Source organism: Castor canadensis, chromosome 8 (genome assembly GCF_047511655.1).
Source record: "Castor canadensis chromosome 8, mCasCan1.hap1v2, whole genome shotgun sequence".
Taxonomy (NCBI): Eukaryota; Metazoa; Chordata; class Mammalia; order Rodentia; family Castoridae; genus Castor; species Castor canadensis.
In genome coordinates this window covers 79,739,379-79,760,637 of record NC_133393.1, presented here as the reverse complement: position 1 = coordinate 79,760,637, position 21,259 = coordinate 79,739,379, and the positions used below count along the sequence as shown (strand labels likewise).

At 38.1% G+C, this 21,259-nt stretch overlaps 1 protein-coding gene across 17 annotated transcripts in view; it reads right to left on the bottom strand.

The window, feature by feature from the left end:
- Pphln1 (periphilin 1) overlaps window positions 1-21,245 on the bottom strand; it is a 111,927-nt gene extending 90,682 nt beyond the window's left edge. For 4 of the 17 annotated variants that reach the window (XM_074083168.1, XM_074083169.1, XM_074083170.1 and 1 more), the window contains exon 1: window positions 10,339-10,430. In XM_074083168.1, the coding sequence (XP_073939269.1) occupies window positions 10,339-10,410 (72 nt within the window). In that variant the 5' untranslated portion in view covers window positions 10,411-10,430. Of the gene's footprint in view, window positions 1-10,338; window positions 10,431-10,681; window positions 10,731-20,271; window positions 20,549-21,145 lie in introns of those variants that run through there. The other 13 variants (XM_074083154.1, XM_074083157.1, XM_074083161.1 and 10 more) reach the window with 7 other exon arrangements.
- Between the last annotated feature and the right edge of the window lie 14 nt (window positions 21,246-21,259).

Here is a 21,259-nt window from a genome sequence, read left to right as displayed (position 1 = left end):
AGTTATAAACATATAATGTTCCTTTCTAAATGCTAATGTAACTGCATTAAGTTTGGAGCTTCCATTTTAAAACTACCTTGGAAAACAATGGAACCATTACCTACAAACTAGAAATAAAAAACATAAATGTAAGAATATCATTTAGGTTTTTAATTAGCATATATCAAGTGTACAAATAATGGTTTTCTTTTTCTTTTTTTGTGGCACTGGGGCTTGAACTCAGGGCCTCACACTTACTAGACAGGTGCACTTACCACCTGAGCCACTCTGCCAGCCTTAAAAAATAATGAGCTTCACAATGATGTTTTTATACATGCATGTAATACACTTTGGTCATATTCACATATACCAGCTATACTCTCATCCCCACTCCCATATTCCACTGCTCCCATTCCTCTTCATAAACTATCCTGCTTCTACTTTCGTATCTTTTTCTTTTAAATCTGGATTCCACATATGAAAGAAAACATGTAATATTTGTCTTTCTGGGTTGGGCTTATTTTTCTTGCAAATGACACAGTTTCATTCTTTATGCCCGAACAACTTCACTGTGTCTATATACCACACATTTTCACTCATATGGAATCTAGACCTTAAACGATGATGACAATGATTACGATAATAATATGAGGGACCAGTAGAGGGAGGATGGGGAAAGGAGAGGGTACAAGGGGTGAAAAGGACTGAAGTATGCTACATATATACATATGGAACATATGTATTACATATATGTGTAACATAAAAATATATACACATATACATGCATACATACATACATATATATGAAGGTAGTGTAACAAAACCTACTAAATACTGTTTAGAAAATGGGGAAGCTAAAAGAGCTTAATAGAGGGGGTGAATTTGATCAAAATACATTGCATGCATCTATGGAAACATCACAATGAAACCCCTTTGTAACATACATACACACACATTTTCCTTTGTTTTTTGTTCCAGTACTGGGGTTTGAACATGCCTAACAAGCATGCTACCATTTAAGCCAAGTAAGACTCTAGCTCTTTTTGCTTTAGTTATCTTTTGGATAGTGTCTCACAGTTTCCACAGCAGGAGTGGCTGGGACTGTGAACCTCTTATCTATGCCTCCCATGTGCTGGGATTATAGATATGCACACCACCCACCTTATTTGTTGAGATGGGGTTTCACTATCTTTTTGCTCAGGCTGGCCTGTTAGTGCAATATTCTCCATCTCTACCTCAGTAGTAATTGGGATTACAGGTATAAGACACCATGCCTGCTGAGACCAATTTTCTTTATTCATTATCTGTTGATGGACCCTTAGGCTGATTTTGGTAAGATGGCCATTGTGAATAGTACCTTAATAAACATGGGTATGCAGGTGTCTCTAGTGTATGCTGACTTACATTCCTCCAGATGTACGCCAAGGAGTGCTATAGAAGAATCATAGGGTAGCTCTATTTTTACTTCTTTAAGGAACCGCCAAACTGATTTCCATACTGGCTGCAATATTTTACTCTCCCACCAACAGTACATAAAGGGTTCCTTTTTCTGCCCCGGCCCATTACCCCTCAGCATCCTTGCAGGCATTTGTTGTTCTTTGTGTTCTTGATCACAGCCTTTCTGACTGGGATAGACTCATTCACGTTTACTTTATGGCAATGTATGTCATTTCAAGTATTTACTGGCTATTTGTGCTTCTTTTGAGACGCTTGCTTATTTTTCCATTTATTGACTGGATTATTCTATTAGTGTTTCATTTTTTTGAGTTCTTCATATATTCTGGACATTAAGCCCCTGTCCCATTCATTCTGTAGTCTGTCTCTTCATTTTCATAGTTGTTTCCTTCAATGTGCAGAAACTTTTAAATATGATACAATCCCACTGCCAATTCTTGCTCTCATTTCCTGGGCAATATTGGAGTCCTATTCAGACAGTTATTGCCTGAGCCTGTATCTTTAAGTGCTTTCTCTACATTTTGCTGTACTACTTTCAAAGTTCTGAGTCTAATATTAAGATCTTTGATACCTTATGAATTAATTGTCTATAGGATGAGAGACAGAGATCTGGTTTCAGTCTTCTACATGTGGATATCATTTTCCCAGCAGCATTTGTTAAAGAGGCTGTATGTTTTCAATGTATGTTTTCGGCACCTTTCTCAAAATGAAGGTGGCTATAGCTGTGTGGCTTTATTTATGAGTCCTCTATTCTATTCCACTGTTTTTGAGCCTATACCATGCTGTTTTTCTTACCATTCCTCTGTAGTATAATTTGAAGTCAGGTATTGTGATACCCCCAGCATTGCTCTTTTTGCTCAGGACTGCTTTGGTTATCAAGGTCTTTTGAATTTTGGTACTGGTTTTTCTATTTCTGTGAAGAATGCCTTGGGATTTTGATGCTGCTGCACTGAAACCGTACATTGCTTTTAGTAGTAGCAATTTGCATCATATTAATTCTGCCGACCCATGAATTTAGGCAGTCTTTCCATCTTTGGTTGTCATCTTCAACTCCTTTCAGTGTTTTAGTTTTCACTGTAGAGGTCTTTTACCTATAGTTTATTCTGAGGTATTTTACTTTTTTTGAGGCTATTATGAATAGGACTGCTTTCCTGATTTCTTTCTCAGCCTTCTTTTCACTGGGATATAGAAAGCTACTGATTTTTATATGTTGATTTTATATTCTGCTAACTGAAAATGTTTATCAGAACTGAGAGTTTTTTTGGTAGAATCTCTAGGATGTTTTAACTATAATCAAATCATCTGCAAATAGTGATAAGTTAACTTCTTCCTTTCCCATTTGTATCCCTTGTATTTCTTTTTTTACACTTCATAAGAATGCTTTTTTTTAAATTAAGGGTAACAGGGTTATTTTCAATTATGAACTTCAAATACTAGGAAAGAAATTGGTAAGGCAGGAGGATCACTTGTTCTAGGCCAGCCTGGGCTATACAATGAGACCCTATCTCTCAGTATTTTTAAATAATGGCTGCTGGCATGGCCTATGGCAGAATGCCTGTCTAGCAAATGTAAACATCCTAGGTTCAAACCATGGTAACAGCAAAAACAAAAAAGGTGAATTTGCTCAATCATTTATCAGCTCTAACAAGATATAAAAAGAAAAACTTTGGCATAAAAGCTCTACTATGAAATTCACTTTCACATTTGTCATTACATTAGGAGTGAGACAGCTACTACCATAATTCCCTCCAGTGTTTGTGAAATAGCTGTTCAGTTTGCTCATGTTAATAAAAAATATAGTCAAAAAGCCATGTAGGGAGGATGGGGGGTAGGGAGGAGAAATGGCCCAAACAATGTATGCACAAGTGAATAAATGAATAAAAAAAATCTAATTCATTTTCCAATTTAGAAATCTGAAATGGTCACTGTGTCTCGTTAAAAACCAAACAATTATACCTTAATTTGCTAAACATTCCACTTAGTAACACAGTTATGAAAGATGCTTTCATTTTAGAAATGAAATGTTTGATTTTATATATAAATCTATGCTTTAAACACTGATGTTAAATCTCTGAGTTAGCCAGGCACTGGTGGCTCACACCTATAATCCCAGCTACTCAGGAGGCAGAGATCAGGAGGATCGATTATGGCTCAAAGCCAGACCCGGCAAACAGACCCTATCTTGAAAAAAACCCATCACAAAAAAAGGGCTGGAAGAGTGGCTCAAGTATTAAAGTGCCTGCCTGACAAGCAGGAGGCCTTGAAGCTCAAATCCTAGTGTCCCCTCACCCTACCCAAAAGAACACTTCATGGGACTGGAAATACAGTTTCATGGTAGACAGACACATGCTTACAGTTCATAACACTCTAGGTCAATCCCAGCACCAAAACAAACAAAATAATTATTTTCCAATGTGTCCTTAAGATATACATGGATTCATTTTAACAGAGAAACTTTTATTTAAAATAAAAATGTTACTGGAAAGCCCACTTATTCTTAAAGACACATAATGAAATATTTACATTTGTAATATGAATTATGCATTCATGTCAAAATAATCTAGGAGAGAGGAAAGTGGTAGAAACAGACAAACCACAACTAAAGGTGAGTTGATAGCTACTGTTTTGATGAGTGTTCTTTGAGAATTTGCTTATATTGTCTATTTTTACATACTTTTTTTCCTTCTAAAAACTCAAAAACAATCCAGCCATGGTGGTGCACACCTGCAATCACAGCACAAGGGAGGCTGAGGCAGGAAGATTGAGAGTACAAGGCCAACCTGGGCTACAAAGCAAGACCCTGCTCCAAAAAAGAAAAAGAAAAGTCGAGAACAACCAACACACTAACCACTGGCAGAGTACGATGGCATGTATGAAAAGTGACATTTCCTATCTCAGTCAACTTACAATATGCAGTAAGCCTACAGAAACCCTTACTGGTCTTATTCACTGTTCTATCTCCAGCACCTGTAAAAGCACTTGGCACACGGTAAGTGCCACATACATAATGTATGTTCTATTTTACCATCTGATTTTTATTTAACTTTTGACATCACGTGTTTTACCAAAAAATACCATATGAACCATAGCTCAGGCCAGTAGTCTTTTGCTTTCACAAGCATTGTGGCTTCCTCAATATGATCCCTCATTTTATAGCTTTTTTTTTTTTGAAAGACAGGGTCTTGGTCTTACTACACAGCCCAGGCTGGTCTTGAACTCAAGATCTTCCTGAGTGATGCAATTAGTATTATGCACACCACACCTGGTCTTACTTGTACTTTTACTGCTGCAATTATTGGTTTTGCCCACTCACTCATTCTTAAGTGAAATATTGGTGTTTCTGAGTTATTCGAATGGTTTTTGGTGGCAACGAGTCAAAATACTAGAAATTAATACTGCCCCCTACAACTAAGACATAGTACTAAGGAACATGGCCAAGAATTTATAGCTGTTCTGGAAATAGTGACAACTTAAAGTTTTTTTAATTATGTCAGCCAAGAAATTCAAATTCCTCCTACAATAGAGCTACACAAAAGAACATTTTTAAATTAAAACACAGCAAATGAACACTTTTAAGATTTTTGCAGGGAGAGGGTAGGGGTGGGGAACAGGGGGGAGAAATGACCCAAACAATGTATGCACATGTGAATAAATGAATTAAAAAAAGAAAGAAAGAAAGAAAAAGATCGAGAGGGGAAAAAAAAAGATTTTTTTACTTCATGTAATTTCCCATTAAAAAAATGTAGCTGAGAGTGGTGGTATCTGCCTGCAATCCCAGCACTTGAGGCACAGTAGCAGGAGGATCATGAGTTTGAGGCAGGGTGGGCTACATAGTGAGACCCTGTCTCAAAAATCTTAAAGTAAAAAAAAAAGCAGGAGGGAGGGTGTGCTGATAAGCATCCAGAAGCTAAATGTAAATATTCTGTGATAACTGATTCTTGCCCTATAGGGGAATGTGCATCCTTACATCATGTTCTCTGTAGTATACTTCTTTCATTCTCTCTATCCAAGGTTAAGACTAAACAAAAATTCACAAGAAAGCACCTTTATAGGAATAACTTAAAGGAATACCAATAGGTGAAATAATAATGACTCATACATTTGCTAAGCTGTATGCTTAAGATAAGATTTCCAACACTCAAGCTTATTTATTATCAGCACCAAAATGTATGAGTATCCAATTGCCTTTCCAGGTCTATCAAAACCAGAAGCTCTTAAGACAGCTGCTTCTATGATACTAGCATAGCAGGTACCTCCGGCAGTCCAGTCCCCCTTCATCTCACACCTTATGCCACATCCAAATCTTTACAAATATTTCTGATACATCAGAATTAGAAAAAAATGGGGCAAAGGGTGTAGTATGACCAAAAAGAGAGAAATGCAACAAAACTGCTTTTTGGTTAGAGAATAAAACCCAAATATACAAAATAAAATAGAACAACATATTCCCTCATCCCAGGAATGATAGGGAATTCTCACTTTTTAAAGAATTAAAATTTAATTTTTAAAAAACATTCTTCCTTTTCAAAACATAAAACTTTTTATTGAGACATGACATATTTACAAAACAGTGCACAAAGCATATATGTACCGCTGGATAAATTTTCATAAGGTAAACATACTGCGTTTGCCCTGCCACTCCATCACATAAAATCCTTTTTGTGCTCTCTGGCAGTCACTACCACCTCCTCCCAGAAGAATCTGCTATCCTCATATTTTGCTTGTTTGGGAACTTTATATAAAAGGAAACATACAGGCTATACTCTTATGCCTGACTTCTTTCTTTCAATAGCTATGTGTGTGAAAACACGTCTATGTTATTGCATGCGTAGAGTCCATTCACTCCCACTGCTGTATCATTTGAACAATTTACCCACTCCATTTTGGGTGTTCAGGTTATTGCCTAAATACCCATTAAAAATGCTGTTTATAAATAGTCTTGTACATGCAATATAGCAATGACTTTTCTTTCTGCTTTGTTTTGTTTTGTTTTTTCAAAGTACTGGAATTTGAACTTGGGGCCTCATGCTTGCTAGCAAATACTACCACTTGAGCTCTGCCCCCAGTCCAATGACTTTTGAGATAATATCACATGGTCTCTCATTTCCTTGTTTTTTTGGTTTTTTTTTTTTTATTTATTATTCATTTATTCACATGTGCATACATTGTGGGTCATTTCTTCCTTGTTTTCATATCTCTGCTTTTTAAGCAAGTATTTTAAAACTTTAAAGAAGTTAGAATTTTATTAAATCCAAGTCTGAAACTATAACTTTATTTTACGGTTCTACTTCTAATGTCAAACACTTTAATCCAACGATGCAGTGAGTCCACTTAAAGCAGATATGAATATGAAATTACTTTTTCACCAAGTTGATGGTACATGCCTAAGAGTACCTCCCAGCACTCAGGAGGCTGAGGCAGGAGGATTGTGAGTTCAAGGCCAGCCTGTGCTACATGAAATATAAATTTAAAAAAAACCCAAAAAGATAAGAAATCACTTCTTCACCTTGAATTACTAAATGATACAACAGCAATAGCTTACCTCTGACTATCATCAACTAACATCACAGACATTTTCAGCTATTGCTAGCATTAATCATTTACAGTCATCACTACTCTAAAATTATATCAATGAAACTCCCACCAGTAGCTCATGATAGTTAATGACATGTTGCTATAGTTTTGACCTTCAGTGTCTCACAAAGGTCCATGTGGTAAAAGTTTGTTGCTCAGAGAGGTGCTACTGGAAGGTGGTAAAGCCTTTAGCAGGTAAGGCCTAGTGGGAGGTCTTGAGGCCACTGGGAGCATGTCCTCAAAGGGGATTATGGTCCCTTACTCTTTTTTGCTCCTTGGCCATGAAGTGAGTGGTTTTGCTCTGGTACATACTCACAACATAAAGATATGTTGCCTCACCACAGGCCCAATCTATCATGGACAGACACCTCAAAACCATTAAGCCACAAGAAACTTTTTCTCCTCATAAACTGATTATTTCAGGTATTTGTTTACAGTACTGGGAAGCTGAATAACACACATATTAAAAAAGTACACGTTATTACATCACAAATTTGTTTTATGACTTAATATTTGTATTAACATAAGTGGCCTCCTTTAATTTTATACATTTTTATTTTAAGAACATTAAGCTTCACAAACACCACCAAAAGAACAAAACAGAAGAACCTATGCTTTATTTAACTAAAATGTAGTATAACATAGAAAGCAAGGGACAATTTCCAAGAGCATTCTAAAGGGCATAATATATGGAGGGGAAAAGGAAGCTTCAAATTATAAAATCGGGGGGTGGGAGAGGAACAAATTACAAAATCAGAGCAAGTTCACCAGAAAAAAAAAAAATTTACCTAAGTCCCGGGAAGGAGGGATATGGGAAGGTTTATAACCTAGGAGAGTGGACTGGGGGACTAGAAGACCAATCTGGTAGAACTGAAAGAAGAATAAGAGGAATGAACCTGTATACAGTGAGGGCAGGTTTTGTGCTCTCAAAAAGAGAAAAGGAGGCACCTCCTCCTCCAGGAAGAACCAAACAGCCAGATAACTTAAGGAAGAAAGATATTTAGTCTGATTATAAGGGCACTTGTTGTATAAGGCATTTTCTCCCTACCTGCTTACTGGTGGTGTTTTGTGAGTTTTTTTATTTGTTTTTTACTGTACTGGGGTTTGGGCTTAGGGTCTCAAGAGGACCTTATTTTTTGAAGGGAAAAAAGCCTCTGTTTCACACTTACATACCTGCACTAAACGAAAGTGTTTGGTTTTGTTTAGATTTTATCATAATATATATGCTCATTCAACAAAAACTTCAGTCATCTCTCATCTTTACTTCAACTCCTGTCATCATCAGCAATATCAGGCTGGCCTGGAATTGCCTACGTAACTCAGGCTGCTCTTGAACTCAAAATTTTCCTGTCTCCACTTCCCCAAATGTTGAGATTACCAGTATGTGCTAAGACCCTCAGCTTTACATCTGTATTTTCAACTCTGCATGTTAGGAAGTACCTTGCAGACTTTTAAACAATTCTGATATCCAGATCCTATCCACAGTGATGATTTAATTTATCTGGAATAGACAACTACAATGAAATTAAAGAGCTCTCTGAGGAGTTGGGAATGTGGCTCAGCCCTGAGTTCAAATCCCAATACCATGCTAAAAATAAACAAACAAATAACTAACTAAAAACAAAGCTCTTTAGGTAATTTTAAGGAACAGCTAAAATTGAGAACCTCTGATATAAATCACTAAGCCAAATCTAGCTCAAAGTTTTCTTAATCTCACTTCCAATTTTATTAATCTTCTCTTCCCACCAAACACTGATGTATACCCACAACCCTTCCATCATGGAAATATCACACCTAAAATACCAACTGCCTATCTTTATGCCACACGCCAGCCTTTGACCTCACCTTTCTTGTCCCTCAGTCCCTCACCTGTTTTAATCTACTGTCCCTCTTACAGCCTCACTCCCGCTCTTAGTTAGCCCATATCACATAGTACATTACTCACTAATTCTGAGTCAGATCCTTCAATACTCCCTACCTGGGGCCATCACACATCTTGGAATACTAAATCAACACAACCACCTGCTTACTCAGGTAAGAAACCACAGTCCTGCAGATCAATGCCCAGTTGGTAGCATAACCACACAAAAAAATCTTTTATTTATCTTTGAAATAGAGTGTTTTAAATTTCTAATAGTATGCACCCTTGGCAGGGGAAGAGAGCTTAAAATATATTTTTTAAAAGGCATCCTTTTCCATCTCTGTGTTTCATCTATGTCACATTCACCTATTATCACTTGTTTATTCTTCTGGGTAAACTCTAACTTTACCAAATTAAAAAAAAAAAATTAAAAATTGGGCTACTGTGTTTCTTAACCTAGAAAGAAATGACATAAGACAATAATTAAGTCTGCCCATCCTGTAATACGATGGGCTTCTTCATTTCTTCCACCTTATATCACCTGCATCAACCCCAACATGAGCTGCTACTCAGGCCAAGGGCAGCCCTGAAGATGATACTGCCCACCTATATGAGCGGTAGGATTAATTATTATAGCATACATAGAAAACATGTAACATATAAACAAATATTTGTGCCCTTTGATGGCACATATTGAATCTATAATATGTGCACACACCATCATCACAACCCCAATGCCGTGGTGCTCAGAACGGGCCTGTGCAGACGTTTAAGTTAACAGTTTCTTGATCTTCCCTAAACTGCCACTTAGGCCTCCATAGAGGAATATGGAGACAGAGTATATACATTCATTTAACAAACATCAAGTCTCTATTATGTACTGGGTACTAGATAGAGTTCTGAACAGTAAGCAAAATAGCAAGCTCCCTGGGAAGAAAAAGGGCCAAACTCAAAATCCCCAACTCTAAGAGCAACAGAAAGAAGCAGTAGGACAGAGCAGAAGCTGCCTGTCTGTCCCTGAGCCCCCAGCAATTCTAATTCACTAGACAAGCTGCCTGACCTCATGGAGGCATACCTTTTGGAATCCTAACTAGGAATATTAACATGTTCCTGCCTTAGAATGAGAGCTACCATCTTCTAAAATGAAAACCTGCCCTTGGAATTTTGTATATTCAATTTGCAAACATTTATAGAACAGAGACAAATAAATGACAGCCAATAGGAGGAGCAGGTCCTCAAATATTTTGCTAATGGACGGTATGAACTTTATAAAAACTAAAATTTTCTTCATAAACTAAGTTCAACATAAACCCTTTGTTCTACAAATGTAAGAAATATAAAATATAGACTTTCTACTTAAATAAAACGCTGACAACTATTTTCTAACTTCTAAAGGATAAGTTTGATCTATTTTTCAACCTGAAGCTTTGGCATGTCTGATTGATTTAGACACTGGAAGAGTAACTTACACTGGGGTGATTCCGAGGAGGTGCTCGTTCTCTTGGAAGTCTTTCATAGTCATACCGTCCCTCAGACCACATTTCATCTCTTCTGCAAGCCACTAAAGAAAAAAGAAAACCGAAAGTATGGTTTTTATGTTATTAGGAAGTAACAGAGAAAACAGGAAGAAGTGAATCATTACTTTCCAGACATCTTTTGGGAAGAAATGCAAGAGACCAAAGGGGAAAGAGTGATTAAAGCAATGTTTATTCCAAACAATTCTGAGATTTTCTTTTCTTTTTTTTCTTTTTAAAAATAGGCCCACTTTCCTTCTATTTTCAAGGTTTTAAGGTTCAACAAAATTGTTCTCACCCATTGTGGGAGGAAGAGCTATAGACCACAAATACTTTTTCATTCTCATCTAGAAAAAAAACAGAAAAGGTTCAGTTTAATGAAGTTTAAAAGGTAGATGGACAAAGCTACTCTAATGTCCTGATAAGTGGTTTGCGTAACAGCAGTTTTTTGCTTTTCTACATACTTAGAATACCTTCTTTCTGTGTGTTCAGTGAAGTTGTTTTATTGGGAAAAAAAAAGTGTTAAAAGAACAATCCTATAAAAACACACTCAACAAACCCTGAACCCACAGATATCTTTTTTTTTTTTTTTTTTTGGCAATGAAGTTTGAACTCAGGTCCCTAAACTACTAAGCAGATGCTTTACCACTTGAGCCATGCCTCCAGCCCTTTTCACTTTATTTATTTTTCCAGGTCTGCATTTATTCCCAAGCCAGCCTGGACCTTGATCCTCCTACTTATGCTACCCTCATAGAGGGGATGACAGGTGCACACCACCATGTTGAGGTTTTTTTACTGGTTGAGAAAGGGGTCTCACAAATGTTTTGCCAAGGTTGGCCTCTGATCTCAGTCTCTCAAGTAGCTAGCTGCAAGCCAGTACTCCCTACAAATGATATGAACTTCTTTTGATGCAAAGATGCCCTTGTAAAATCTGAATTAAAATGAAGGTTTTTGTCAGCATTTCTTTGGTTTGGAGAGAAAGGAGGGTAGGAAATTCCTCCTACTTTGGGGGCTTACAGTCTGCATAGAGGGTGAACATGGTACATTAAGAGTCCACGGGCACACAGCTACAAGAGCAAGTGAAAATAGAATAGAAACTGTTGGACTGGGGTGTGGCTCAAGTGGTAGAGTGCCTATCTGGCAAGCATGAAACCCTGAGTTCAAATCTCAGTATCACTGCAAAAAAAAAAGAAAATAGAAACTGTGAATAGGCAGAAGACAAGGTAAACAAAAATAAGACAAAGGAAAACAGTTTATATGAAATGGCGACATAGACTAGGCAGTTGCAAACCTTTTTTGTAAAGGACCTATTATATTTCAGCCTTGCCAGCTGGGAGTTGATCCCTTGCCCATTTCTCTCATGCTTATTTCTGAGAAGACTGCACTTGATGTTCAAGTTCACTTTTAGCTGTAATATTAAGAATATTGACTTTAAAATATCTCATGGTTTTTCTTTTTTTAAAAAGTTGGCATCCTCAGTCTGGAAATCCCTACAGTTGATATTTGGCAGAAAATGGTCACATGTTCAAAAGTAATTGAGAAATCAAAGCAACAATCATTAAATTATCAAAGGATACACTACACTTACTATGTAAAAATTGATGGGAGAATTTGACTTCCCCTCAAAACTCTAAGGGGCATTTGAGCAAACCAAGGTAAAATGAAAATCAAAATAGGGTATGGGAGACTTAAGATGAAAACTGTAATGGTGCAAAATATTTTTATCTTTTAAAAAAACCTAAGCTGCATGCAGTGCTTCAGATCTGTAGCCCCAGCTACTTGGGAGGCTGGGGCCATTGAGTACTTGAGTTCAGGAGTTCAAGGCCAGCCTGAGCAACACAGCAAGAATCCATCTCAAAAAGCCAGCTGGGAAGGGGTATGCTCTAAATCTAATTGGGCTCTGTCACTTTACATGAACTCCAAAGGATAGGAGTGGCTCTATCAGAAAGATTAGGCTCACCTAAGTGTCCCAGAGATTTTGTCAAGTGACTCACTATGGATGGGATTACAGAAATAAGGCCATATTTGTAGGTGGTCACTCCTAAATTTCTGCCTATGAGTTTCACAGATGACAATATTTTAATTACATTAAGAATCAGTCTAGGAGGCTGGGGCAGGAAGATCATGAGTTCGAGGCCAACCTGGGCTACATAGTGAAACCCTGTCTCAATAAAAAAAAAAAAAAAAAATCCACAATTGCTAGGCCTCAGTGGCTCATGCCTATAATCCTAATTATTTGGGAGGCCGAGGTCAGGAAGATCGTGGTTCAAGGCCAGGCCAAGCAAATAGTTTGTGAAAACCCTATTTCCAAAATAACCAGAGCAAAATGGACAGGCGGTATGGCTCAAGCGGTAGAATGTCTGCTTTGCAAAGTGAGAAGCCCTGAGTTCAAACCTCCATCCCACCAAAAAAAATCCACAATTCATATAAGTTTTTTTTTAAAAAGTAGCAAAATTAAAGACTATAATTTTGATGAAAACCTACCAACTGGTAGCCGGGCACCAGTGACTCACACCTGTAATCCTAGCTACTCAGGAAGATAATGGTTCAAAGCCAGCACAGGCAATTAGTTCTGAGACCTCACCTCAGAAAAACCCATCACAAAAAAGGGCTGGTAGAATGGTTCTGCATGTAGGCCCTGAGTTCGAAACCCAGTACCACAAAAAAAAAAAACAAAAAACACTGCCATTGGAAATAAGGCAGCAGCAGCTAGAATTAAGCAAAACACAAAATCACAGAGGAATTCAAAAAGGACCATCTAGGACATACACTAGCAAGAGACAAGAGACCAGTTAAATTCATTTGTGAAAGAGCTAGACATGAACAAATGTATCAAAGAGCTAACATAAAGTTGCCTCAATAATTTGAAGCGAAAAGCTTAAAACTAAATTTATCAGATGGGGACTTACTGTTTAATGGACATGAAGTTTGGGAAGATGGAAAAAGTTTGAAGGCAGATGCTAATGGTTATCAACAATGTGAAAGTACAAATTACTTAATGTCACTGAACTGCATTTTTTAGGATTTTTGTTTGTTTTTTTAGACAGGGTCTTGCTATATTGCCCTGAGTTCAAACCCCTTGTATTTATAAGCAAATAAATAAATACATACGTAAATGAACAAGTATACGAATAAGTACATAAGTAAATAAAACATAGCTGAGGGGACTGGGGATAGGGACAGTAGGCCTAGTGCTCATGAGGCCCTGGGTTCTGTTAAAAACAAAAAAAAAGGAAAGAAAGCCAAAAATGTGAATTTATCCCAACCACTTAAGATTTACTGAATTTGCTAACAATCACTTCTGTAAGATATCAACCTATACGCTGAACTCCTTTAAGAAACCAGCAGGATCCAGGTAACAGTAAGCAGTCACACAAAACTCCTACACTTCAAATCTTACAGTCATTTCTACAGCAACATTGCTTATCTGACTTCACTCCTGATGGTGCCCTATGGAGGATTCACCTTATAAGGAGCTACAGCAATCAGTTGCAAGTTAAAATGTTTAATAAATAAATTCTCCTTTGAAAAGCTGACACTTCTTTTGGGTTATTTTGTGGTACTGGGATTTGAACTCAATGCCTCATGCTTGCTAGGGAGATGCTCTACCATGTGAGCCACCCCGACAGCCCAAGTTGACACTTTTTATTAAAAGATCTTAATTTAAAATTTCTATTTTTTTGTCTTGCCATACTGAGGATTGAACACAGGGCCACATGAGCCATGCCTCCAATCCTAAATTTCAATTTTTGTACATCGAGTTTTATAAAGTTTCCTTTACAAACTGCTCAAGTTTCTGTAAATACTGTGCCTAAATATAGGAATTAGGCTATAATCTCCTATAATCATTTTTTAAACTTATCTCTATTTTCCTGTTGAGTACACTAAAATAATGAATTCACATAAATATGCAAATGTTTAGGTTTTTTTGGTTTTTTTTTTTTTTTAGACCTGTCTGGTGTTTGAGCTAGGGTTTTGTACTTGCAAATTACATGCTCTACCACTTGAGAAACACTTCCATTCCATTTTGCTCTGGTTATTTTAGAGATGAGGGTCTCAAGAATTATTTGTCTAGGCTGGCCTCAAACCACAACTCTCCTGATCTCATCTTCCCAAATGGCTAGGTGTAAGGCACCACACACATCAAGTATTTAGTTTTTAAATGAACTATTTACCCTACCTACTTACTACTTTTCCAAAACAGCAATATCAGAATGTTTTACTGTTACCTAAACTACTATACATTTTCAGGAGAATACAAATAGAACACATTATAATGATGAAGTTAAATAAGGCTTGGTGTAGCAAATTAGCATCCATTAGTACAGAAAACTCTAAAATCAAACTGCCCTGGCAAAGCCTCATGCTAAATTACTGAGCTTCTCAAATCCTTAATAAATTTATGATTAAGGAAGGCACATGGTAGAGTAGCTCAAGTGCCTAGTAGACTCTGAGTTCAAGCCCCAGTACTGACAAAAAAAAAAAAAAAAAGGGAAGGCATGAATAAAAATATGAAGGATTCCACACGCAATTTTGTACAGTTACTCAAACAAAATAGAAGTCAATTTCAATTAAATATGAAAGAAAGAACACAGGGCTGTAAGGAGGATGGGTCTCAAGCTGAATCCTGAATTAAAGTAACAGAGAAAGAAACAGACATTACAGGAAGAGGAGATGGTACAGAAAGTATTACAAGGTAGTAAGGGGAGAGAATATGCTAATGTTACCTTAAATTCAAATATCATCTTTATCTTTTAAACAATGCTAAAATAGCTTTTATGCACACAAACCCTCTAATTAGTGGCATGTGTTATGACACTGTCCAGATTTAGGAAATCAATCATCCCACAACCAATCAGCTAAATTGACTCCCAGTGAACAATCACTAAATGCCCTTATTACTGGAGCTATATGAAAGTTGGATCCTCTGTGTTCGCTGATTAAACCCTTAGAACAAGCTGCATAATGTGCTCAGTATTTATATGAAACCCCAAACTTTTCACAAATCCAGATATTCACTAAATCCAGTTAGATCTATCACCTCCGTGAACCACATATATCTATATTTCCCTATTCCTGTTACTTGTTGAAACTACCAAACCACTTGTTCTGCAAGAATCCCAGTTTCTCAACACACCTTTACTTCTGCCATGAGTATCTTTCTTCTATTTATCTTTGCACCCTTCTACTCTTTCCTAGAGAATTCAGCTTAAATGTTAACTTTTTTATATTCTCCAAAAAAAGAAATTAAACTCATCGTTCTTTGTGCCCTTCAAAACACACCACTACAGTTAATACTATGTAACTATATTCTACTTACTTTTTTCCTTTCCACATTCCAAAACTAAACAGCACTGTGAAGGCAATGACGGTACACTTCCGTTGCTCCTTTTTCTTAGCAGTGTAGAGGTACTTATTACTGGCCAAATCAATAAATACTTCACATGCCCACCCCATAAGCCATTCTGGAAAACCCAACAGTAGAAGAGTTGGTACCTTTTTAATTCTTCAGAAAGCTTCTTGTGAGGACTTATGATTCCTGTCACTTGACACTAATACCACTTCACTTTTCTGAGCAAAAGGTAACAATCAGAACTTTTTAGTTCTAGCATTTAAACAGTGATTCTTAACTCTGGCTACACACTAGAATTATCTAAAGCGATTTTAAAAGTAACACCATCTAGGCCCTATCCTCTGAAATTCTATAATTGACCTTGGGCACACTTAAGTTTTTCTCAAATCTTAAAATCATCTCATCTCAGGATAAGATCAACTAACTAGGGCTGGTGGAGTGTCTCAAGTGGTAGAGCACCTCCCTAGCCAAGTGTGAGGCCCTGAGTTCAAAGACCAACTAACTAAAAGGGAAGAAAGCATATCCCAGACACCCTAAATTGAAACACTAAGGTACTTTTAAGGGATGACTTGAACCTGAAAACTACATAATCCTGTCCCTATTGAAAATGTTAAAAGTCCAGACAACTAAATTAAAAATACATTTTAGAACATAACTAGTTAAAAACTTTGAAAAAAATTAGCATTGATGCCAACTAAAATGATCAAAATAGAGCAAAGTCCCTACTAGAACTCAGCATTGTTTGGAACTCAAGGAGAAACACATGCAGGAAGTAATAGTTAAGAAAAATTTTAAGGAAGCTTAAAAAAAAATTGAAGCAGAATCTTAAGAGGCATTGAGGAAGACAGAAAATAAAGGACAAGGATAGAACTGACCAAAGATTGCAAAGGAACAGGGAAATAAATCTACACAAGCGTTCAACAAGCTTTCCTTCCCTCTCCCCAATGTGAAAAGAATTTGTGCAATAAACTTTCAAAAAACATAGACCCTTTACCCATACAATCCTCAAGACAGAGATAGTATCTCTCCCATTTCACATGAAAGCCTGCAAGCTTTCATGTGGAATGAAAAGGTGAAATTTCAGGGTCAAGTTAAGCCTGGAGTTAGACTAAATCCGGGGAGATTTTAAAGTCAGCCATTTCTAATATCACTGCTGCTTCACAGAGGAGTCAGGCGAAGACAGAACAAACTGATTAAAGAGCACTAAATGGTACCAAAGCAAAATTCCAAGTAAGGCGCTCACTATAGGCTTTTTAAGTCTGGGAATAAGGTGGGGGGTGGGGGAGATTCCATAGAGGATTAACCTGGAAGCTTACAAAATGGACTGGAGAATAAAAAGACAAGAGGCTAAAGACAAGGAGACCACTGATTGCTTGGAACCATGAAACATAGCAATTTAAAGTACTACATTCTCTACTAGTTTCACAAGTCACTTTAAGAATACAGTAAGGCCCTTATTCACGGACTTATCACAGGCAGTTTTGACCAGATGGCAGTCAAAAGTAGTAATGAAAAAATTAACAATTTCAAAAACAGTAATTTTAATTTTCCCTGCATGCATTCCACAACTCAGTGAATGTGGAGAAGCTCTCAGTCAGTCCTGCACTTACCATCAGTTGTATTGAAACTGTCCTGTGATCTGCTGAGTGTCTCCCTGACCATTCTGTGAAAATGTGCCTCCCCAAAAGCAAATGGTGGCCAGGTGCCAGTGGCTCATGCCTGTAATCCCAGCTACCTAGGAGGCTAAAATCAGGAGGATCATGGTTCAAGGCCAGGCCAGGCAAATAGATAGTTCACAAGATATAACCAGAGCAGTGGTAGAGTTGCCTGCTTTGCAAGTGCAGAACACTGAATTCAAATCCCAGTCTCATAAAAAAAAAAAAAAAAAGGTGCCCCAAAAAGCAAGGCAAAAATGAACGTGCTTAACTAAAGTGTTCAAGTGAAGAGCTGACATTTGTTGACGGAGAGCACGTGGCCAAGAAGGGTAGCATTATTGGAAAAATGAGTTCTGTGCATCATGGACATGCGTGGTTTTTCCTCCACAGCAGGCTCCTTGAAATCATAGACCCTTGGACACCAAGGGATTAATGTACTTCTTTTAAGTGAGAGTACAGTAGTGGTTACCATAGGGCAGGGAAAATAGGGAAAGGGAGAGATGAGAAAAGGTTGACAGATACTAAGTTGGTTACATAGAAGCAAGAAATTCTGGTATGCCATTATTTATCAGAGTAACTGTGGATAACAATAATGTATTGTACATTTCAAAAAACAGGAAGAAAGAATTTTGGAAGTTTTTGCATACAGAAATGATAAATGTAGAGACATGTCTAACCTGATTTAAACATTACACTATATATATGTATCAAAGCGTTACATGGCACCCCATTAGTATACAGTTATTATGTTTTTAAGTATTAGTTTAAAACTACAATTAATTTTTTAAAAAAAGCTTTCTTGCAGGTGGAATTGAGGTTTGAACTCAGAGCTTCTCACTTGCAAAGCACCTGCTCCGCTGCTTCAGCCATACCCTCCAGTCCAATTTGCGCTGATTGTTTAGAAATAGGGTCTCATGAACTATTTGCCTAGATTGGCCTCAAACCGGATCCTCCTGACCTCAGCTTCCTAAGTAGTTAGGATTACAGGAGTGAGCCACCACTGCCCAGCAAAAAATGTTTCTTTTTCTAAGACTCACTATTTTAAATTAAATACAATAAATAGGAGCTTCCTGTCCATTTTTAGTGATCAATTAACTGAAATTACACAAGTAGATAAAAATGCCAGATATTTGCCTATATTTATAAATCTAACTCTTTCATTTTTCTCAGCAGTACTGGCGTTTGAACTCGGGGTCTCTCGCTTACTAGGTGGACACTCTACCACTTGAGCCACTCTGCCAGCCCCGCTAAATTTAAATCTTACTTCACATCTCCATGTAGTTTAAGGTCTTAACTGGTCAGCCTTTCAGTGCTTTATCAATCCATGTCACCTAAAAATGTATACTCAATTAGCTCCTAATGTATATTCATATGTGGTTTCACTGATCAAGAATCCCAAGTGGTAGCCGGTGCCTCTGGCTCACGCTTGTAATCCTAGCTACTCAAGTGGCAGAGATCAGGAAGACTGAGGTTTGAAGTCAGCCTGGGCAAATAGTTCAGGAAACTTTATCTCAAAAAAAAAAAAAAAAAAAGAACAAAAAGGTTTGCTGGAGTGGCTCAAGGTATAGACCTTGAGTTCAAACCCCGATACCCAAAAAAAAAAAAAAAAAAAACCCCAAGTGATTTCTTATTAATTAAGCATAGTAAATCCAAACTCTGTCCCCTACATGCCTCCTTCTATCTTCCCACCCAACCAATTATTTTCCAAACTGGAATACCTCTTCCTGTTGTCTCACTCAAATTCCTCCATATATCAAGGCCAAGCTCAAAATGTGTTGTTTTCTGAAAACTCCATTATCTGAACCCAACAATAGTTAAAACAGACTCCAAATTAGTGCCAAAGAGGTCACATGTAACTTTTAGCTAGCTCAGTTCTTTTAAAATAAAATTTCATTCCAACATTTAAAAACTGAGAGATATCATTGTTTTAAAGTTATATTTCCAACTTTTCTTGAACAAATTAGATGTCCTGGCAACACTGGGTTGGTATTCTTACAAGCCACAATTAGCTAAAACTCAGCAGCAGCTGACCTGTTTCACAGGTTCTTACACATTCTTTATTGTTAAGTCCCTTGACTTCTGAAACCATATGTTCAGTACCTGTGGCCATTCAAGAAATACCTAACTGCCTATCAAGCTCCAAAAACTGCATTAAGGTGCTGGAATTCCAAAGATAAGCAAGACAAACTCAGCTCCCCTCCCCCAAAGCCTAGCTTAGCAGGAAATGCAAAGACACAAGCAATTGCTAGAAAGGAAGGATAAGGCACTTAAGAATGGCAAGAATACCTAACTCTATGAGAAATTAAGAAAAACCCACAAATCAATTAACAGCTAAATTAACAGCCACTCATAATGGTACAAGCCTGTAATCACAGCACTCGGGAGGCTGAGGCAGTTGACCTGGGCCAGCCTGTGCTCCAGAGCAAGACCTTGTCCTAAAAAGAAAAAAAAGAAAAAGAAAAAAAAAACACAAAAAGTAACAGCTAGCAATTGGGGGGGGGGGGCGGGGGCGAGCAGGGAAACCGAATATCCCAAAGAGAAAAAAGAGACTTTGCAAAGATATTGGAGAGGGGAAAAAAAAGTTTCAGGAAGTGAAATCAATTCAATACGGCTAGCCAACCTTAAATGCAGGGGTCAGAGAAAGGGTTCAATTGAAATGAGAAAACCACGTGTTGGTTAAGGTCAGGAGACAAAAGAGAATTTCAATAAAAAGGTTGAATATGCAGGAGAGTTTGTTAAGCAAATTATATAGAGCACAGCTGGAGTGTTAAGGCGTGAAATGAAGAAAAAAGGAAAAACACTACTAGCCTTAACCAAGGAGAAGGACGCACAAACCGGCATGGAAATGAGGAGAGAGTGTAGAAGACCAAAGGGGCTTACATGTTGGGCGGTAGCCAAGGATAACAGGGATGTGAAGCATGGTAGGTTTGGCTGGCCACAAGTTTGCCAAGAGAGTTAGTCCCAGCGGTCCTTTGGTGGACGCAGAGGCTCTGATGCCTCAAAATTCGGCTGCCCTGGATGGATTGCACTTCGTCCCTTTAGCAGATAGCGGCTTCAGTCTGGATTGATTGTGCTGGCTCCAGGACAGGCTCTGGGCTCCAGGCTGCCGGCACGCAGGCTCCCAGGGAGTAGTAGTTAGAGGCCTGGTCTGTACGTGCTGGTGGGTAGAAGTTCAGTATAAACTACCTCGCATTACTTTCTGAGTTTTCTGTAGGAATGATGGGCCTAGTGTGTGTCCATTACAGACTTAGAGGAAGAAAAAAAGGTGCCAAGAAGTTCATCATCTGTCCTAAGAAATTCTCGAGATGAGTCATTCTGTGACTCCAAGTCTCCCAAAGACGGCTGTCTCCCCAACGAGAGATCTCTGCCAGAAAAGACCTGTGTTGCACTTTTTCTTTTTTACCTCCCAAAGCGCCTAATACCGAGCTGGGAATGTCCAACGCACTCAATTCAACAAAATTACCGACTTCCTGACTGATCTCGAGTCACCGAATTTACCTAGTTTAGTATTCTTTTTTGCATATAAAGCTGCTAAAGAGAAGCGAACCTATATTTCAGAGCCAAGATTTTCCTTTATGCCAAAATCCACTGCGTTCTCTCCTCCCTCAATCGCAAGGGCACAAATACTGCACAATTCAAATGCAGCAGTTGACTCCACGTTCTGCCACGAAAAACGCTCCCCCGCAACCCCGGAGCGTGTAGCAGCCGGGTGCACGAGTCCCATCCACCTCCCGGGAAAGTAAAACACACTCACCGACTCCCTGCGGCCGGGAAAACCCGCGAATGTAGTAGTCCGCTCGCCGCCGCGATCCCAGGGAGGCATTTCCGGCGCGCGCCGTGACGTCAGCAAACGCGCCGCCCTGTGGGC